Raw genomic sequence first — 23,181 nt, forward strand, 5'->3', positions numbered from 1 at the left:
TGAATGGAATCTGACTCTCCCTCAGTCTCCTCTGGTTCTTGAAAGAGATATCTTCTTTGTATCTGGAATTTAGAATTTTTCTGTGCCTATCCTTCCCATTACAGGTTTTGATCTTCTTTTTTCTTGTGGGTAGTTAGGGGTCCCCTTATTTCATTCATGTATATGGGCCTTTCATGTCATTTCCATATTTTTCTTCGTATTAACCTTTCCTTTGCAGGTTCATCTCTTCACTTATAGCTTAGAATGATGTTTCTTTTTAAGGAAAGGTTGGAGTCAAAATAGGATTAGTCTTTTTTTTTTCATTTTTTTTCCCCAGTGATCTTTATCCACATATTTGTTAACTGTCTTTTATAGGTTTGTACCATTAACTCTTTTTTTCTTCACAGGTATTAGCTGGAGCGGTTATATCATGTATATGGACCTTTCATATTATTTCCGTATTTTTCTTTGTATTAACCCTTCCCTTACAGGCTCATCTCTTTATATATAGTTTATGGTGACATGTCTTTTGAAGGAAAGGTTGGGAGTTAGAATAGGATTAGGCTCTTTTTTCAGTCTTTCTTACTCACATATCTGTTAACTATCTTTTATAGGTGTGTTCCATTAACTCTTTTTTCTTCACAGGTATTAGCTGGAGCGGTTTTATCAAGTCATTGTATATTACTTGCTTTTTTGACGCTCTTAGATATTTCACTTCTTGTTTCATAGCGTAATTGTATTGCTGAAGGTTTTTTAGAGGCTGCTTTTTTATCTCTATAAATTCATGCTTCGAGTCTATATTGCATATTTCATGGATTGTTTTGATAGATAGATTGAATGATTGGGTTTTCTTCTGAGGAGGGTTGTACCTAAAGGCTATTTGACCATTATGTGATCTGATTATTTTGGCTGTCGGGGGCCCCTGTATAATCCTTTTCTTCACAAGCGTTAGGAATGTATTTATTTAAATTTTTCCTAGCTATTTATTTCATGCGTTATAATGGTACGTAAAATGTGGCTCTCTATTCAGTTTATCAAATGACATTGTCGGTTGTATATTTATCAATTTTTCTAGTTGTCTTCCTCTTCTTATCTATAGTATTGGTTCATTTTTCTTGTTCATTCATATCTTTCATGAATTTGTTATTGTAGAGAAATATAGTATATGATAGCTGAGTTTCATATTTTTCTAATGATTACTCACACAAACACTGTAAAGTTTATAATAATGAATTGTTTTTGTTCTATACTGTTCCTTTCTGTATGTGTTGCTCTCCTTTCTCAAATGCTTTCTTTTTCTATTTTCTATTCTATCTCTTCTATGGCTGGTGGTAAACAATGGTCTCCTTGGCTGCTCTTTTCATGTTCTCCCCGTACATGGTTCTGGTCTCTTAGAGACTTCCCCTGGTGGGTTTTTCCTTCTTACTTCTGCAGTTTGTGTTTTTTTTTCTCACCTCTTCTTTCTTTTTCCTTTCTATGCATCTCTCTTGCTCTCTTGAGTTCTTTCTTTTTACGGATTCCAGCCTTACTCTCTTATAGCTATCTGTATAAGTTTCCTTCCCTGGTCGTCTCTTTTATGCAACATGCATCCCTTATTGTTCTTCATTCACTGATCACTCTTATCTTTACTGACTTCCCTTATTTATGGCTGGCTTAAATGTGCTGTCACTTAATGTGCGTGGCTTGAATCACCCAGTAAAGAGATCCAAATATTTTGGATTACTGCAAAAGCCTTTCTACCGACATTGTGTTATTACATGAAACTAAAATAGCTTATAAGTAGGCCTTATTGCTACGTAAGCAATGGGTCTCTGATGTGTCGTGCTCAGAGGCTTCTGGGAAGAGAAATGGGGTGGTTACTATAATTTCTAAAAATTTGGGTTTGTCCATTGTTTCGGCAGAACATGATCTTGAGGGTAAGTGGCTGCTTACGCGCGTATCTCATGGGTCATCTGATCTTTATATTATGAATATATATGCTCCCAATAGCGATGATCCAATTTTCTGGCGAACAATAACCAAGAAACTTTCGGAATTATCTATTAGTAATAAACTGATTTCAATCTGCCAATGGATCCTATCTGAGACAGATATTCTGCATTCAAATTCCATTCACCCAGGTCGCACAAACAAATGCTTAACATATTTTCTTCCCAACGGCTTACTGACGTGTGGAGAATGCATAATCCCACTGGTAGTGACTTTACCTTTTTTTCTTCTCCCCACTCTAGTTTCTCTCGCATGGACTACCTCTTTGGTCAAGCTAATATGTTGAAACATACTACAAATGTGACCATTCATCCTATAGTTGTCTCTGATCATGCCGCAGTTTCTTTCACTCTTCTTAATTTGACGGATAATGGTGGACCACATACTTGGCGTCTTAATACAGAAATCTTACATGATGACAAAGAAGTTGAGTTGCTTTATGCAGCTATACATACCTTTTTCCGAGAGAATGAATCATCCATGACATCCCCTGTAATATTATGGGACGCTTTCAAATGTACCCTCAGAGGCACCATTATTCAAATAATGGCACGACGGAACAGTGTTATTAAACAAGCATTTGCAATGCAATAGGTCTCGCATTTGCGTGAGTTTGAGCTATTCACATTGCAAATAAGAATGCCTTTTATATTTGTTTTCGTTTTAAAAACATAAATAAAAGGCATTGTCATTTACAATGCCAATAGCTTTAACTCGTGTAACTGCGAGACCTATTGCATGAAGGACTTTACAGGGGAGTGGTCAGAGGTAGACAATTAAGTATCTCCTAAAGATTAGTGAGCTACCAAAGACTGCTTTGAGTTAGGTTAGACCGCGGTGGCTTGGATAGAAAAGGAGGAGGGTGCTGGGAAAAACACATGCTGTGGTTGCTATGTGAAACTGATTGAAGGCTGCTGTAAGAGGACTGCACAGGCAGCGGTCAAAGCTCCTGAGCCTGCATAACCTACCCTGGCATTCTTCCATGGACCCATATTCTTCTTAAATAAACATTTGCAGTCTCACAATAAATCTATCATTTACACACATCAGCAGCCCTATTAGGTCTACCTGTACAGGCTCATCTCCTCCAGTCAAAAAAAAAAAAAACTCTTGATGCATTTACTGCAGAGATGTACATGTAACCTGTAGATACAGACCACCGAGGTGGGCAACACAACAACAAAACCACTGCTGAAAGTCATTCAAACCTCTAAGGAACATCAACATTTCAAGACAATCTCTCAGGACACTACTGTTGAGGAGAGCTTGTGGTTGCAGGTCAGTTTCACCTTGGGAACTGTGCCCGTCCTTTGAAGTGCTCCTCGGTTAGCATAAGGCACAGTAAATAAAACCTTATTAACCATTACAGCAACCACTAAATAAAGAAAAAAGATATCGTCACATAGCTGGCAACAAGGCTCTGTGAATTGATAGCTTGCTATGAAGAACTGTTTGTACCCTGAAACTCTAGGTTTGAATACAGAAAAAAATATAACTATTTATAACCCCATTGCCGATAAATTGAGCAAACCCGATAAGAGTAACACTGGAGGTGTGCAGCACAGCAAAGCAGCAAAATGGAGATAGTAAGTGTTACACAAAATGAATCAATGGTTGTAGGAAGGTGGATATCTGACTATGGTTACCCCCAAATTTTTGCCTAGTGTCTAGCTGGTTTTTCGACTTAGTTGGCCTGAGATCCTGCCATTCAGGATCTCAGCCGGGCTGTTCTCTCTTTAAAATGGACTCCATGTACCCTAGGTACATACCCAATTGGTTGGATCACCCTGTCAGCCCCTGTACCAGTGTACACTAGGTACCCAGGGCATTGGTGTATCTAAGGCCTGCCCGGGGCTGAAGCATGTATTATGCCACCCCAGGCTTGGCCTAACAAATTTGACACAACTGGCTGATCACTCAGCTGGGGTAAGTTGGTGTAACCACCTCTTACTTAGGTGTAGTATACCTATACCTAACCTTAAATGGGACACCTGGTAACCTATAAGTCACTCCTATGGCAGGCCTTAACAATCCTGAAGGCAGAGTGCTTGGTTCCATGTGAGATGGTGCTCTGGCATGAGCTGGGCCTGTCTGCAGTGGTCGGAACAACTTCCTTCTACTGTTTCCAGATATCGTCATACCATATACTCTTAAGTGCATTATGAACCTCGCGGTTAAATGCTAACTTTGGTTTGGCTTTATCAAAACATGTCGAGTAAGGTGTCATACGAATTGGAATACTAACCCCTCGCCAATTCTGGCGACGGGGTTAGCATTCCACCCTTCTAGAGGGACACGACATGTACAGTACCTGAAACCCGGGTAAAATCAGACATAGCCTCAGCTCCACAAAATGGATGCTGCCACCACAGACACAAGTCTGCCCTCCTGCTGCTGGGAGTCCTTCCAGCTTGGGAGGTGTGGACAAAGGGTTTCCTGCCAGGGGAGGTGCATGCACCACCCCAGACAGGATTTTGTGTATTGGTCAGGTAGGGCTTGAAAGAAACCAGACATGCCTGTGGCTCACAAGGAGCCTCGGTGCATATGCCAGTTCAAACCGGTCCTGGGGCACACCAGTCCCGGGCCTGGGGCGAGCTGGACAAAGGATTGGGGGTGTAACCACCCCCCTTCCTGGTCCCACCCATAGGGAGGGACCTAGCAGGTAGTCCGGCCCCTAGAATCCGCTTAAAGGTAGGAGCTGTGTCCTAAGACTTCAGACATCCTGGAATCAACTTAAGACTAAGAAGAAGACGGGAACTTCGACGCTCTGCTGCACAGAGGACTGAAGCCAATCTCCCCTGTGGTCAGGGAGTGACCACCTTGCTAACGCAAGCACCATCCAGCGAATCAACGTCTGCTTTGCCGCCGCCTCCCGCCGGAGCCCGAGCCCAGAGACTGACAAGACCTGGACCTCCAGACCTCTCACCGCCCGATCCACAGTCCCTGAAAAGAGGAGACCCGTGGAGGCACCGAGACACGTGGAGCCAGCCATCTTGGAACGACTACGACAAGCTGACAAGTGCAACAACCGAGGCTCCCTCCAAGTTGTGCTTTGGGATCTGAGAAGCCCAACACCGGAGCAGCATCTGCACTAAAGGTGAGCCCTCCAGCATCTCCACGATCTGCGTGGGGCCCTTCTGCAGTTTGCCACTCGACGCGCCTAACCGGTTGCTGGCCCGCTGGCTAGTAGCCATCTTGGCGACGAACTCTACAAAATACACCACTGGTCTGGTTGCTCCAGACTGGCCCTTGCTCCCCTCCAAAGGAGCAGTCCTTCTGACCTTGCTGGTCAGAACCCTCAGCTTATTTCATCTCCTACAACAATTGCTTTTGCCAAGGCTTGTTTGCTTCGATCAAGTCGCCGACACCGCCGACAGCGAGAGCCTGCGTGGGACAGCTCGTGAACAGACTCCTGGACGTCGTCGACCTCCAGGGACCACGTGGCTGCAGAGACAAGCTACACCTTTCTTCCTGTTTGCACCCGACATTGCCTGGTACCCACCTGGTGCCACGCTGGTCACTGGCTAGTGACTGTGAACACTGTCCCCTCTGCTTACAGGTCTTCAACATCTCCGATCCACTCTTGGATCCACTGCATCTCTCCCGGACCGACCGCCTGCAGCATCTTTGTCTTCAGGCTCCACGGAACAGATAGAAGAAACCCGACGCACTTCGAGGCCTATGCACCCGCTTCCTGTGGGTGAGGTAAAGCTGGCACACCTGTGCCCAAGTGTAGTATTACATCTCTAGTGCCTGTGTTCCAAATCTTGAGTTCCTAGTCCATCCGGAAGATCCTCTTTGCAGTAACTTTGTACTTTTTACGCACCCATTGAAACCTATGGGAGCACGCGTGTGACTATTTGCTCTGCACACGCCACCCGTGGACCTCCTGGTCACTAACTGACGTTAGCTCCTTGTAGGCCCAGCGATTCTAGAGGCCCTAGGCCTTTTCCCTTTTCTGTTCGTGGTACTTATACCACTACTTTAGTATATGGTTCGAGCGGCCACCAGGGCCTATCCATATAAAGTGCAACTTCTGTGTATTCTACTGTAATCTTGTTTGACGATTTGTGCTCCTGTGCTCATAAAGAGACTAGGGGTTACTTGGAGAAATAAATACATATATATTTTGAATATATATCTGTGTGGTGTCCTTTCATTGGTATAAAAGGGGGTTGCATTTGGTAAAACAGCTGGCTTAACACGCTTCACGAGTTTAGCCTCAAAGACTGCTTAGCCTACGCTACCACTAGGGCAGCTAGTCCGAAAAGGTTGACTTACAACCACACCATAAGGGTTGCTTGGCATGGTACAAGGTGATCACTTTAACTAGTGAGCATCATATACCAGGCCAACTTCTCACAATGGTTACATTAGGCACTAACAAATTAGCACATTACCTTGTAACAATCCCTATGCTTATCCAAAAAATGTAAAGCGCTATGACGTCTTTAAACCAGGGCAGTCACTATACAAAAGCACAAACAGGGACCCTCTCTCCCTCCACCCCAAACTACCTGGGAACCATCGAGCCACTCACTGTGCACCCGCGCCCCTATTCAGTATGTGCAGCCTCGTCCGATCCATTTACCCGTGGGGACATCAACAAAAGAGGACAGCCTCTCATTCTCCTCCACCTTTCAAGGTGGTCTCAATACACTTTGCAGGGAACCCACCCAACAGCCCCCCTCAAGCAAGCAGTGTCAGGCCCATGCAAGCTCCAGCCACCAGTTAGTTCAGCCTCCCCCAAAATCTGTCGAAGCTCACCCCGCCCATAAACAGAGAGAAGTGCTCCCCAGTTTGGGGGACCTCATCTTTAACTACCCACTTAAGGAGCCCAAACACTTGCACCTGTGGCGCGAGCACGCGCCCACTGCCATCAGCCTGCGCAAATAATGCCTGCGGGTAAATGCAATGGAAAGCACCCCTGGCCCCCACCTGTGAGGCCCACCCCTGTTCAAGTCTATCTGCCCTCTGCACCCAGCTTGGCCCCCACCCATCTCCCCTCCCTCTGCGGAGCTCGGCTCCATCCCCATGTGCATCTACACTTGCCCACCTGTGCAGTATCCTCCACCCTATTTTAGAGTCTCTTGTCCTCAATCCCACCCCCCGTGGACAGTGTCACTTCCACGGCGACACTCACCACACCACGCCGTATGCCCCTTCCTCGATATAGGAGAGGCTGGTGTAACGGGGGCCCACGTCGAAGGCCTGCCCCCGCACAATCTCAGGCCCCCCGCAGTTGGCAGACACCATCTTCCCTCGGTACGGTGTGGCTGGCTCAGGCGCGCCGCCGGACTTCGCTGTCCTCGGGCTCCGCCGCTCGCGCTCTCCCCTAAGGGGTGGGGGCAGCTTGCGCCGCGGCCGTTACAAGCACAGGAGAGCTTGCGCCTGCTGCCGCCGCTGATGGTGACGTGAGAAGCAGCCGGGCTCATGCTGCTGATGCTGTGCAGGAACAGGCACAGGCAGCATGAGCTCCCAGGCGCCTCCCACCGCCCCGCCCACCTACACCTTGGCAGAGGTCGCGTGCACGTACTTGACCGAGAGGAGCGGGCGGACTGCAGAGAAAAAGCTACACGCGCCTGCAGGCATGCGCGGACCGCTGGAGGGGCAAACCTTGGAGCGAGCGGGAGCACGCAACGGTGCACACTGCAGTCACGGGGCTGCGCATCCCCTGGTACGCACGGGGTGCATGGCCCAACTAGCGGACCTCATCAAATCAGGCAAAGCTTTCCGTTAAAGCCAACTTTGAAGGTGCATTATCACATAAACACCTAGGATACAATACGTATAATGCTTCAAGGCATGAGGATTTTGTCTTTGGATTTTTGAACCTGCAATTATTTTACAGATAGATGAAGTGTGTAAATACATAAAGCTACAAGTTCCACAATGCAATGAGACCAAAACTACACAAGCGCTCACCATGACGTAGTTGCTCGGCTTTTTCTGCCGTCCCACTTGGACGGCCTCGCCTGCCAAAAGATTTCTTGTCTTTATGGGGCCATGTGTTTGGCCCTATAAAGATAAGAAACCTTTTGCGACCAACGTAATTCAGGCTAGCCCGTTCAAGTGGGATGGCTCAAAAAGCCAAGCAAATACGTCATGCACAGCTCTGTTCCAATGACAGGCCACCGTTTACCATAAACGGTGATGCCAGTCAACAGAACAGAGGGGCGGGGCTTAAAGCCCCTTACAGAAAATACCCATTAACACTAAATCTCGCCAGCGAGACTGCGCATGCGCGCAGCCTACGCCAGTTGAGACCTAAAAAGAGCTCCTCTCGCTTACAGACAATATTAAACATAAAGAATCATTATACAGAGGCTCTAAAAAAGAAAATTATATTACAGGAAATTAAAAATCTTAAATACAAGTACAATTCTATCTTGACCAAGAGGGCACCCATCGAGGTACAATTACATAAATCAAAGCGTTTGTTACAAAAAGTATCAGGACACTAATGTTCGCTCCACTCAGATTGCCTGTATCACAGATACTGCAGGAACTCGGAAATTCCTGACTAAGGATATTCTGGAGGTATTTCGTGATTTTTATTCCAATCTATATACCCCTAGACACCAATCTTCTTTAGCGCAGTGCCAACAATTCCTGTCATCTATTCTTACTCGCACCATTGCTGACACGGATATTGTATCTCTAAGTAAACCAATCGAGTCTGAAGAAATTGTTCAAGCCATTAAGGCAACTAGATCAGGGAAAGTGCCAGGACCAGATGGTTTTCCTATTGAGTTCTTTAAGAAATTTAGTTAATCTTTAGTACCGCATTTGCAGCAGGTTTTTGACACCTTTGCTTCCTCAGGGAAGGTTTCGGGTTCGGCAACGGAGGCTACTATAGTGGTTATCCCCAAAGAAGGGAAGGATCATTCGGACCCCAAGAATTTCCGTCCAATTTCGTTGCTAAACATGGAAGCAAAAACTTTTGCAAACATTTTGGCAAAACGTTTGGAGTGCCATATTCCTACACTCATTTATCCCTCCAAGACGGGTTTTGTTAAGGGAAGACTGGCTAGGGATATTTTCTGTCATATCTTCGAGAAAGCAAAGGGATCTAGTTCGCCGTCGGCAGCTATTGCGCTTGAGGCTGAGAAGGCTTTTGAAAAGGTTTCTTGGCCTTTCCTCCAAGCAGTACTTCAATCTCACAACTTAGGGGATGTGTTCATTGGAATGGTTATGTCATTGTATACTCAACCCAAGGCTAATATTAAAATTAATGGAGCTACTTCATCCTTCTTTGATCTTGGCCAGGGCAGCAGGCAGGGATGTCCATTATCACCACTTCTCTTTTTATTGTCTATTGACCCGCTACTTCGACTACTTAACCTTAATCAGGACATTCGGGGATTTAAATTTGGTTCACAGCGCATCAAAACGGCTGCGTATGCGGACGATGTTCTTATCTTCTCCGAAGTTATAGAAAGAACAATTCCTGCTATTTCTAGCATTATCAAAGAATTTTCTCTTGTTTCAGGGTATACTTTAAATATAGACAAAACCGAAATGTTTCTTCTTAATCGGGTATACTTTTCTTCTCAAATGGGAGATGCGGGATACAGATGGCAGTCTGAGCGGCTTAAGTACTTAGGGATTTTGTTTTGCGCGACTTTGTCGGATACTGTCTCTTACAATGAATCTCCGGTATTAGATAAAGTAAAAAAGTTGTTGGAGGCCTGGTCGCCTAAGTTCATTTCATGGTGGGGACGTCTTCATACATTGAAAATTATGATAACTCCTATTGTCAACTTTGTGTCATCTATGCTCCCCATCTCCTTCTTTTTTTCATGAGTTGGATGTGATTACCTCTAAATTTCTCTGGACCGACAAACGTGCTAGGATCGCGTACAAACAATTGAGAAAATCTTATGATATGGGTGGTTGTAACTTCCCAGATTGGAGTTTATACCAGTCGGCGTTCTTAGCCTCTCAGGGGGCTCTATGGTTTCCTTCTGATAATAGGCATATTCCGACATGTTTAAATATTGAACAACATTTGTGTTTTCCCTTACCTACCTCAGCGTTGAGGACTGCGACTACATTGACTTTCCCTTTCTCTGGACGTATCATATCAGAAACCATTTTAGCATTAAAAAAGATTGATTAGAGAGTTTCTTTACACATCCAAAATTCTAGGTGGTCCTCTTTGTGGCACAATCCCAGGATTAAGATTCAGGTGGACGCGGAGTCCAGGATACATTGGGCAAACAAAGGCATTACATTGGTCAAGCATCTTTATAATGTTAACAATGATCCTTTACCTTTTTCTTCGTTGGCCTCAGCATATTGTCTCAATAATATTGATTTCTATTCATTCCTTAAAATTAAAGTAGCTTTGTCCAAGTGTACTTTTCATCCGGATTCACATACTGTTTCTCTCCTACAGCTTTGGGGCAAGGCAGGACATATGGCTTCTAGGATATATAAAGTTTTGTTCTCTATTCCGCCATCACTTTCTATGATCACACAGCTCAAATGGACACATCATTTTGATGCTGATGTATTCAAACACATTACACCGGATACTTGGAAAACCATTGGGAAAATTTCCCTACGTAATAAAGTTGCTTCTTCTCTGATTCAATCAAAGTTTTTCACTATCAATCTTCTGCATTGGACCCCAGCTCTTCTGTATACACTCAAACTTAAAGATGATCTCTGCTGAAACTGTAAAAGCGCTGCTGGTACTCCTCAACATATTTTTTTTTTTAATGCTCCCTTCTCCAAATGTTTTGGAAGTTAATCCATAAACATTTATTACTAATTTTTAATATTCACTTTGAGCTTTCCTTTCCTTTAGTTTTGTTGGGTCCTTGGGCAGCCTCATCTCCACTTCCTTTAGATGAGTTAGACTTACAACTTCTGGATTTATTGCTATCCATAGCTGTTAAGATTATTTTGTCTGCATGGAAATCCTTTGATTCCTTATCGTATCATACATGGTGGGCATGGGTTTCGTTTCTCCATGGTGCTCACACTTCTATGGAGGAGAAACAATATACCCCTTCTATCACTTCTGGTGTCTGGAGATCGCTTGACAAATATATCCATTTAGCTTCTCAGGGTCTGGTAGCTCAGTATCATTTTTTCACCGCTGATTGATTTTCTCCTTTTTTATTTCAGTAAGGCTAGAGTCCCTTTCTCTTTTTCTCTTTTCCTCTTTTTCTCTTCTTCTTTCACATTCTCTATTTTCTCATTCTTTTCTTTTCTCTTCTCTTTCTCTCTTTCTTGGTCTTTTCTTTCTTTTTGTGATCAATCCTTTTTATTTAAATGTAGTACAAATGACTTGACATGTATAGGTTCTTATATACCTGCTTATATTAGGGTTTATCCACTATTTATCATAGTGCTCATATTTATGCTTTTTATTAATTATTTATTGTTCAAGATGGTTTTTATGTATTACATGCTGTAGTACCTTAATTATTTATACTCTCTCTCTTAAATTAATTTAAAAAAAAATTGAACTAAAAAAAAAAAGAAATGACGGCTCAAGAGGAATGATAAAGGAACCTTGTGCATTCCATAACACTCCCTCAAAAGCAGTGATAATGAGTAGCCAACCACAGACATATGGTCAACAAGGAGGAAGCCGAGTTAGAGCAGGAAATGGAAGGCAGGAGCTGAAGAGGGGAGGGAACCAACAGTGTGAGGGATCGGATTCATCAGACAGATTAGAACCATGGAAGGCTTCCAGGGAGATGCCAGGGCAATTCACAAGGAGGCTGAATGAAGGAATGCATCCATTCATTCACAAAGAGGCAGAAATGAATAAACACAGGCCACACAAAGACAACACCACTAAGGACACACATAAAAGTCCAAACAACACTCATTTATGCAGACAGCAGGTGCACATAGAGGGACTATTGATATTGATGGGTGGGTGGTTGGCAAATTGACTCAAGCTTCATGTCTACCTAATCTGTAGGCCCTTGGCTGGAAAATTCAAATTGGAGGAGGTAGCAAACATTGGTGACAACGTATTTTCAATTCTTGGCTGCATGTTGAAGACATCGTTTCTGCTGTGTGATGGAAATTTTAATTCTCAATACCCATCCCTCCTTGCCCTCCTATGGAATGAACACCTGTAGGTAAAACTGCATGACCAATGTGTTCTTGGCCTTTTTAATGTAATCACAGATGCAACAATGTGTTTAGTGCCTTATTCACTGTTATACTAGCATGTGACTCTTTTATTCCAGATCATGCCAAGTACATAAAACACCACATGTCAAGGCTTAGACATCCTCTTTATAAATCACTACTGTAAAGCAAGGGTCTCCAAAGTCGGCACTGGAGGGCTAGATCCATGCCAGATTTTTAGAATATCCCCATTGAGATAAATGTAGTTACCTTAAAAATCTGGCATGGATCCGGCCCTCCAGGACCGAGTGTGGAGAACCCACATGGATTGATTTCTCAACTGAAGCCCAGTGTGGAAAAACTTGGTGCTCGTCTACATGGAGCAAGGTAGCAACAAGTTGACCTATTCTTGAATTACTGCTTTCAAACAAACAAATTATTTATTGTTTTGCAATAAAATGGAAAAAATCAGACTGCACATGCATAACGTTGAAATATTTTAATGTGCTAAACTTTCATTCGGTGGTTATGATATTTTAATAAACCTTGCTTCGAACAAGTTAAACGACTTTAACTGTTTTGAGTGTGGCTTTCAATATTAATTGATTTCTTTTTCTTGCAAACACTCCCATGCAATAGATCCTTGTAAAGGAGCAGGGATGTAACACACAGAACCCTACATTGAGGAGGGGCTTGTTACTAGGGGGCGTAGATGTGGATCATATTGGCACCACCAAAACCACCTACTTCAAGGTGCTCGCTCCAAACTGCACTTGGCTTTTACCAGCAGGCGTGGACCATCAAGGAAAGCAACAGGTATTTTAAGAGAGTGTGATAAATGAGCACCCCAATTAATAGGCATGACACTTGCACACAACTTAACTATCACCAACAACTTCTTATATACTATAGGCAATAATTTGCCATGCATAGCGCAAGCATCAATATGTCAAATTAAAAAATATACAACGGGGTTGTTCTGCAACTCAGCCAAGCCATAGAAAAGTCATTGGATTAGTCAAATACACTGAAAGGAATTGCAAGCAATGCCTAACACAAAGCAAGGTGCATTCGCCTGTGCTTTTCTTACCTGGGGTGGGAACACATAGTCTGCGGCATCCAGGAGCTGTGGGCCCAGATCCTGGACATCGATAAGCGCTATACCTTTGAGCTTTATATTCACAGAACTGATGAGGCCTCCTCGAGACTGGTAGCCCTTTTCATAGATGAAAACCCACCTGGATAAAAAAGACAAACATATGTGTTTCACTCCACCTGGTCACACATATTAGATGCTGAACACTCCACAAGGATGTTATGTGGTTGGATAAATGTGATCACAAATCTAGAGCCTAATTCTGCAGTCAGAGGGCTGATTTCTGTGATGGAAAATAAATTCTGCTGATGAACTCATATGGGCTTAACTAGTGGATTAAGAATGGTAGAGAGCTAAGCCATATTTGTATTGATTAATTAATTAAAAGTTATACAATTAAAATTGTACCAACAGCACCAAGGGATTGAGAGCTTCTTTTCCACTTCTCAAAACTTAAGAGGGAATCCCTAAAAGGTTGTGAAGTGCAACTGGTGCTGGCTGGCATATTAAGATTTGACACACAAACATAGAGGCTTATTTACAAGAAAGTGCTGCAGCGTGGCACCCCAAGCTCTTTGGCTGTGCCACACTGCGGCACTTTCAAAACACAGGGATGCACATATTTACCAACAATATGACGCATACCTGTGCGTTCCCCTGCACTAGCGCACAATCGGCTGCCATGTGCCAGGCAGGCACCCTTGCGACTTGGTGCAGCAGTGCCTGCATTGCGGGGAGATTTGTTTCTATGCAGGAAGGGGTACCTTCCTGCACAAAAACAATAATAAAAAAAGAGGAGGTTTCCTTTTCCTAGAAAGAAGTAAAAACAAGGAGAAATTAAAAAATAAAAAAATTTCTCGTTGTTGCGCCTCGCTATGCCATACCTGGGGTGGCTTAGCACTGACGCATTTCCAAGTTTACGAATTCACATAAATCTAAAAATATGGCAGAATACATGGGTGTTGGGTGGGAACACCCACAGCAATACCCATGTCACTCCCCTTTCACGCAGAGTGTTGCGTGGGAAGGGGCAATATTTACAAGAACAAGAAAAGCCACGTAGGGGGGCTTTACGTGTCCTTGTAAATATAGGGCAGGAGATTGCACCAGCGGTGCGTCACAAAAAGTGAAGCACCGGTGGCGCAAGGTGCTAGTAAATAAGCCCCATAGATTTTAAAGGGCTGGTTCTGCAAATCAGTGCACAACCCCAAATATTAGGAGAACTCGAACACATACTAAAAAGTTAAATTATGCCAGTATCCTTCTACGGCTCACCACTTCACCACTTTTCAAACATTTACGAGATAAAATTCAGTCACTACGACTGTTAATAAAACACAGTCAGTTCTTTAAAATAAAAAACAATCTTAGCAGACATTGAGATATTACATAGACCCTGCAGTTTCAAAGTGCTGACTGTGCTGAGAAAGTGCAAGTTCCCTAATAAAAATAGTTCATAAACAAAATAAAAATTATCATATGCATGTTTCCTACTTTGGTAAAATTTAGGAAAACTTTATCTACTGGTATTTCAAAAAGCATTTACAATGCAATGGTCTCGGCATTGTTAAAGTTGGAGCTATTGGCATTGCTCATGACATTTTTTTTGTTTATGTTTTTGTTTTTAAAACATTTTTAAAAAACGGCATTGTTATTTACAATGTCAATAGCTTAATCACTCTCAAATGCGAGACCTATTGAATTTAAGAGGCCAGCCAATGGAGAGGAGGTAAAAAAAAGGGGCGGGTTAAAGCCCCACTCCTAAACATTAAATCTCGGAGCGAGACTGCGCAAGCGCAGCCTTCGAGCCGAGACCTAAAAAGCCCTTTTGAAATAGGTTGTATTGCTTTGTTTGTTGTACTTGTTAACAACTTTGGATTCAGAATACCAAAAACGTGAATGAGTTAATCAACAATATATTGTGGGTCCTGATCTGTGGAGCACATACACACACACACACACACACACACACACACACACACACACACACACACACACACACACACACACACACACACACACACACACACACACACACACACACACACACACACACACACACACACACACACACACACACACACACACACACACACACACACACACACACACACACACACACACACACACACTCAAAATATCGAGGTCCAAGCTTTGATTCCTTAAGGAGGAGGTTTGGATTGCGACACCAGACTTTCAGCTTTATTATTTGGAAGCCCAGCTGCAATGAGATGGCTAGATGACATCAAACATGCAAGTTACCCACACACTAATAGAGTTACAAATCATTATAATAAACCGGAGGATGGGGTGGGGGATGCAGAAACAACAATGCTCTTGGGAGCGCTTAAATTCTGTAGGGCGTGAAGCCTAATGAGAACGCATTCACATGCACTGTATACATCAGAACTGCTGATGGCTAGTTTATTCTTTCAACTTTTTTTTTTGATATGTACTACAACATAAAGGGGATCGAAGTAGGAAGGAAAATTAAAGAGGTTGGAGAATTAATAGGAGACGATGGCTTATCAGACACCTTCTGTTGTGTAGCTTAATTTGTGCTGCCCTGCGTGTGCTGGAAAATTAGCACAATGAGCCACCCACACACCTTGGGCTCAGAATAGTATGCACCACCAGTGGAAGGTAAAAGCAGTATAACTAATGATACAAGCATTACAGGAACAGCAAAAAAGCTCCTTGGGTAGCCGAGAGACAAATGGGCTCTCGATATTAATAAACCAATCAGTGATCAAGGCAGGACGTCTATTTTTGTTGATGTCCCAAGAATATTCAGAAATGCTCGAAATAGAGGAGGATCATTATCAGATGGTATGGAGGTGCTACTGGATTTCTACTACAAGGAAAATGTTATGAAGCTCATACATGAGGCAACAGATAAGACCATCAAGTGGACACCAGAATCTTGAATACTTGCATGTCCCAAGGGAAAGAAATCCGCTAGCAATTTTTTGATATGGCACTAGTCTTAGCGAAACAACTAATTGCAGTGAGTTGAAAAGCACCTGAGACCTTAGGCTGACTACCTGGAAGCCAAAAGATCTAAAATGGGTAGTGTGTGAAAGCACCATACTCCATATAGATATGGAAACAGATTTAAAAAAACAAAAAACGAATTTGCTGAGAAGGTGGGATACAATTCAAATTTTACTCATCAGAAATAAAACGGGTGGAGGGGCTGATCCACCTAACCCTCCCCCCAACCTCTTTACTAGTATCAGAAAAGGAGTGAGAACTGAACAGATTAGTAGATTTTGGGTGACAAATTCTTGGACTAGCGCAGATTATAAACAGTTGAAGTAAAACAGCTCCGATGATAATGTTGATTTTACCACTATTCCATTTTGTTATAGATAAATATTCTGCACTCCAAGTTTTTTGCACACAATATTTTTTTAAACAAAATATTGGGGTACATTTTCCTGCATATATCTGGGCCAATAAAGCACAATGGTTGGCACTTAACATACTGTATAGACCAACAAAGGGAGGGGGATTTGCCCTTGCCAGATGTGAAACAATATCAACTTGCGAATTTTGCACATTCATACTCTGTTTTTCAAAACTTCATTCATTACATACTGTGTTATAAAATTATCTTATAAGCCAGATGGCTGAGGAATATGAAATCAAGGATTTCTTGCGTTTGACTAAATCGCGAAATACGTTAGATATAAAACCCCACATTCCTAAATGATAATTATGACTTGCTGAGGAATGTAAACCAGTTACAAAACCACTGATAAGTAACCAGGCATGAGCACCGCAAGTAAAATATTGCAACAAGTTGCATTGCAGATCATAATGTACCAAATGTGCGGATGTTAAGTTTGCTGTGTGATGCAAGACCAAAAAAAGAATCCACAACCCAACATTAAACCGTACATCGGTGTGACATACACGTGCACAAACAACTACCTGAAACAGGCTTAGTAACCATAAATATCTGATGAAACAAACAGTTGTGGAAACTCAGCGAAGCTACCATGTGCATTCTCTGTAATGGGGGATCCGATCCATTTCTCCTGCCCTATCCTAAGAGTAGGAATCAAAGATGCATATTTTCTGCAGCTAATTGAAATTAAAAATATGCTGCCCCCCCAAACAAACCTCGAAGAACAACTTTGAAGCACCCAAAGAAAACATGTGAAAAAAAAATGTCGCTGCACGGTAATGTATAGCTACATTTCGTTTTGACCCACCTCGATCAGAGACTGCTGTCGTGTGAGAAATCGTGACTACCAAGCATTATGCGGGTGGTGTAGTGAGGTACTTTGTCTTTATATGCGCCGATTCGTGGATGGTCATTTTGCCGTTCATAGTCCGTTTCCGAGTCTTTCTGTATAATGTACTAGGGGCCTTCCGCCACATCAATACTTCATCTCCCAGCTACCACGTCTCTAGTTTACGTCACTATCTAACTCACGTGCACATATACACACTGGCTTGCACGACCACAAATAAAAAAGCCCCACGACCTATAGACACGATACACAACTGGTATCTTCTTTAGTACCCATCGAAATAATGGACACATAAGTAGTGTAAACATGTTGTCAATACATATATGATGCGTCGCGCCAATAAAGTATTGTTGTAGTACATTACAAATATAACCAGAGTACTTACGTTATTAAAGTATACGTTCTTTCCTCAATTACCACCTAATCTGCGAGAAACTCCGGCGCTTATATCAACCCTTTCTCCTACAATTTTAAATCCGTTTTCCCAGCGGCCCCTGCTGTGCGGTGCAGCGGCGGCAGGTCGAAGATGGCAGCGGCGCCGAACGGGCCGAGTTCGGCCTCGTCCAATCCCCGCAAGTTCAGCGAGAAGATCGCACTGCAACGACAAAGGCAAGCGGAGGAGACGGCTGCCTTCGAGGAGGTTATGATATTGGTATGTCAATCCTTAACAAGATATGTGCCAAACACGGGAGCCGAGAGCAGGGGGAGAGGACGCCATTAAAACCACCGCCTTTCTCCAAGGTGAAGCAGAAATGCCTCAGAGAAACGCAGTGGCGTTTTCGGATTCGGGGGCGTGTTTTTCTTTTTCTCTCCTCCATTGGCTGGAGGAGAGAAAAACACGCCCAGAGAAAAATCGACAAAAAACACGCCCCCGAATCCGAAAAGGACAGGGCTTGTTTTGAGAGACAAACCTCTTATCCAATGGCTGACCAGTATTCAAGAGGCCAGCCAATGGAGAAGAGGAGAGAAGAGGGGCGGGTTCAAGCCCCTCTTCTTCAAGTCCTTAAATCTCGCGAGCGAGACTGCGCAAGCGCAGCCTTCGCTAGCCGAGACCTAAAAAGCACTGACAGTGTAGTGTCGCGCTCTAGTCTTCACAGTGTGCGTGATGACGTAGAGCGCGGCGGCAATCTTGGGAGATGATTAGCGTGGAGCAGAGGAGCTGATCGGACGTCTCCCGGCGCTCTCCGTGATACATGCAAATTAAAGAATAAAGGTTGCTTACCTACACACATAAAGTGCCAGAGTCCTTCCTCAATGTGGGCCCCCCAAATACTTTACAGACAGTTCTTAGGTAATTCTAATTGTATTTAAATAGCGCTTACTACCACTTACGAGGTGTCGAATCGCTTTTCGCCAAGTAGCATGCTACTCCAGAACTCAAAGAGGATTAGTGGTGGATTAGTGTAGGGAAAAAAGGGATAGTTTTGAGTGGAGAGCATAAGAGTCTGTGAGTTGGATTGAAAAGGATTAAAAAAACGGCAGGACAAGAGCGGGTGGGGGGCAAAAAACAGCAAAGACAACAAATAACAGCAGATACAACAAATAGCAAAAAAATCAGGTAAATGCAGCACAAAATCAGAGCATTATGGCGGTAGGAGAGCGGGTGGGGGGAGTAAAAACAGCAGCGAAGATAACTAATAACAAAGGAATCAAGTCAAAAGCAACAGAAAATGACAAAAAAATCAGAGCAGTACGGCCACGCTTGGTAGTCATTCAGTCACTGTGGTTTTACATGGTTTCTCTTCCCTCTGCTAGGCTCATCTGCGGTGACTGGGAGCTGTGGCATTATAGTCTCTTTTCGGCCATCCCAAAAATGTTGTGTATCTTACACTGAACTCTAGGTCTTCTCCATGGAGGCAGGCTGTCACTGCATGCCTCACATTCGGATGCCTTTCCTCATAAAATGAGGCTTCAGGAGCCATCTTCGTTCTTCCATCAACTCCGGGCATATACATATAGGGGAAGAATGAAGTCCTTCCTCATACAGTTGCACAAATGGAATGCAGTCTCGATGGATGGTCTTTTCCAATGTGGAGAATTATGTAAAACGGCAAAGTTGCCCAGTCTGCAGCTTATCAGTTTCAGTTTCGCCTCAAATCGTAAGTTTTCCCCCTCGTATCTTTTTAGTTTCAAGAGGTTATAGGTGCCAATCGTCATCCATGCGTGAGATATTTTTGAAAATAATACCTTATCTAACACCATAAAGCCCTTTTGACCACTGAATTCACAGCTTTATTGAAAGCCCCTCGGCTGAGGGATAACGGTCATAATGGTTGTATAGCTGTATTCATATATTCTTTTGCTTGAGTCAAACCCGCACCAGATATGACGTTCCACAGGCTGTTGTTTAACGTGCCTTCCTGTGCTCCTTTGATTTTATAACGCAATTTATATAGGAGCTCAGTCTGGGCAGGTCTTGTCTACAGGGTCAGAATTCTAGCCTTGGTTGCGCTGGCGATGTATGACACGGCAGCCAGGACACCCAACAATAAATTCCAGCAATCAGTGTATTGATAGTTCCAGCTGCCAGCCCCATAAGTGCTACAGAACCATATGCTAGGGCGGGGGTAAGTTTTGCGGCAACGATCTGAGCCAAAGGTTGTAAAGAAGAGCCATTTTAGGGAGTTCCTTAGTGTGCGAAACACGATTAGCCGGGTGTTGATCGTTTTTTATATAAAATGTTTGTGCGGTAGAGATGTGGCTCTTGCATCAAATATTACACCCAGGTATACATGTATTCTCCGGTACTGATGCCGGAGCACTGTTGTTCAAACTAAATGTAGTCGCAAAGAACCTCCTTGATCTGATGGACCTTGTCCTGTTTTTTTTTTTTATTATTTAAGGATTTATAGAGTGCGTAGCTGCCCAAGTTCGTCTGAATGCACATGGAAGAGAATTCCACAGCTTGGGTGCCAAATACGCAAAGGATCTACCATCTCATCTGGCTCTCTTGATTCAGGTCATTTTTAATAACAGTTTAGAGCAAGACCTATGGCTTTTGTTGGGGACAAAAAAGCTCACAGAGTCTCTGATTTTGCTGGGGCCCTTGTTGTGTATGGCTTTGTGTGTCACACAAAGTACCTTGGATTTAATTCTCGCCTCGATAGGGAGCCAGTGTAGAGCTTTTATATGCTTCCCGGCTAGTTCCTGTATTGGGACTGTTAGAAATGGGATTTCTGGTTGGCTAAGGCTTGTGTCAAAGCCAGGCAGAAACCACCACTCTAGTCAGGGCAAGGGAGTTACACGCTGAAGATAACCCCTGCTCACCCCCTTGATAGCTTGGCACGAGCAGTCAGGCTTATCCCAGAGGCAATGTGTAAAGTGTTTGCACAACACACACACACACCAGCAGCACACTAGGCACACTACAAAAGAAACTCCACACAAGGTTATATAAAAATAGCCTTTGTATTATCATAAACACATAAGAAATATAATCATACATTTACACTGTGCCAACTGGCACTAGGCAATATTCACAGGGGATTATATACAGCACCAGGCCAATTGGAACCATCAAAATGCAGGTAGTAAATATAAGACGCAACCAGTAATTACTGGTACAATAATGACCTAAGCATTATCACATCAGCATTAGACACCATCCTAAAATATCATAGCATGACATTAGGTATAACCACATTAGGCCCAAACCTCATTAGCATAAACATATATTACGCATTAGGCCTCACCAGCATAAACAAATTATGCAATAAACTCATAAGCATAAACACATTATGCAATAAATCAGTACTGCACCACAGTACACTGACCAGGTGCATACATCACCTTAGGGCCTTGCGCCCTTTCCCCATCACATAAATGACCCCAGGCCAACTGGCCTTTCGTTAGGGCTCAAATGCCCTATGTCCAAAATGTAAGGGCTTGGCTGCCAATGCAGCAACATCCAAGGACGCGCAATGCGCAGGGGCGGGGCAGGAGTGTATCTCACTCCTTGCTCATCAAAGGAATCAAAAATGCCCCTAAAGAAATAATAGCACTGGCACTCACTGTACCTTGAGTCCCCCACTGGGACTTTCCAAAACAAATGTACCCAAACGTTGCAGCTGCCTGCGCTCTCGCAGGGCAGCTGGGATTGACAATCGACTCTGGCACCACCGTGCCTGGGGAGCCCCACTCTGGGGCTCTTAAACATAAACTTGCCCCCAATGAAAATGGCGCTGGCACCACCATGCCGCGAGTCCCCCACTGGGACTCTTCCAAACAAAATGCCCCCTCGGTGCAGCTGGCCGCCAACTGGTGGTGCATATGTGGAAACAAATGCTGCACTGGCAATACTGTGCCCTCTGGACCCCAATGGGGCCTTGAAAATAATTTGCCAAACGTTGGAGCGGCCCACTCTCCTGCGGGTCAACTCAGGACAACATGCACGGGCAATGTGCCTCGATCGGCACCAACAATGCTCACTAGGAGCCCCACTCACTGGGACTCTCTGTCGCTGGGCGAAGTCTCCTCTGGACTCCCGCTGGCTGTGAGCAGGCACAGACAGTGTGCCCTGCAGGCCCCCTGCTACCGGGACCTCCTCACCCTGCTCCTCCGTACGGTTCCTGAGCCCCGCCCACAGGCAGACGGACTCTGCCTGGCTTCCGGGCCGGCACTCTCTTCTGGGTTGGACAACGGAGCGGGGTGGGCTCCTGCTTCGGTAGGCAAAAACGCGGGGTGGGCTCCCGCAGCAAACCAGCATAAAGGTGGGGTAGGCTCCCGTTAGAGAGCACAAACACGTGGGGTGGGCACCCGCTCTTCAAAGAAGCACATAAGCAGGGTGGGTACCCGCTAGCAAACATCAAACACGGGGTGGGCACCCGCTGTCAAATTATGCATAAATGCGGGGTGGGCACCCGCTATCAGCAACGCAAAGAGGGGTGGGCACCTGCTGTTGAAATATGCATAAAGCGGGGTAGGCTCCTGCTCTGGCTAGCAAAAATGCGGGGGAAACCCTACGTCGGGATTCCCTCTAAATGGGATGCAGCTCCGTGCTGCGAAGCCCCGGCACTCTCCTCTTGGGCAAATAAAGTATACCGCTTACGAGGCGCTAGAAGCCACAGCTCCAGCCAACAAAGTTCCAGGGGCACAAGGCTGAGCCCAGGCAGGCCAGCACACAGGGCCCTCCAGCAGGGAGGTAGTCCCTTGTGGCAGTTACTCCTGAGGCCCAGCAGCAGCACACCCCCAAGCACAGGAACAGCCCCTACATTTATACTATACTTCTCCTTAGTCTGCAATGGTCCAGGGCTTGGGGGAACCAGTTGCAACTGGTTCTGGAGGGTGAAGAGCACTTTGTCTACAGTGCTCACACCCTTCTTTGTGAGATGGGGGCTCTGCCATCAGACACAGCACAGGGGGCAAAGCCTGCATTGTACAGGCTAGGCACAGACCTATTCAGGGACCAGGACTTCTCCTCCCACTACTCCGAATGCAGATGTCCCATTCAGCCTAGGGCTGACTTACCCTGCCCCTCCTGGAGCCACACACACCTCACCAGCCCGTCACTCAAACGCCAGACATGTAATTCACATCAGGCAGGCAGACACATAGCACACAGAAATGGCAACTTCTAAAAGTGCAAAAACAACACTTGATGGACAGAATGCAGAACAATGTCATACATTCACCCCAGTACAGAGATCTGGGCCTAAATCCATCGTTTTTTTGCTCACCATGCCATTCCAGTTTGGATCCAGACATATGCAAATCAGTCTTGACACTGTGCCCAATGGGAACAGTCCATCCCGAACT

General features: G+C 44.4%; 1 protein-coding gene across 3 annotated transcripts in view; it reads right to left on the bottom strand.

Moving 5' to 3' along the window:
• LOC146858930 (P2X purinoceptor 1-like) overlaps positions 1-23,181 on the bottom strand; it is a 725,716-nt gene that overhangs the window by 423,263 nt on the left and 279,272 nt on the right. For all 3 annotated transcript variants that reach the window (XM_085649572.1, XM_085649574.1, XM_085649573.1), the window contains exon 2: positions 13,160-13,307. In XM_085649572.1, coding sequence (XP_085505698.1) covers positions 13,160-13,307 — 148 coding nt within the window. The remainder of the gene's footprint in view (positions 1-13,159; positions 13,308-23,181) is intronic.

Source organism: Triturus cristatus, chromosome 3_2, assembly GCF_964204655.1.
Source record: "Triturus cristatus chromosome 3_2, aTriCri1.1, whole genome shotgun sequence".
Lineage (NCBI taxonomy): Eukaryota > Metazoa > Chordata > Amphibia > Caudata > Salamandridae > Triturus > Triturus cristatus.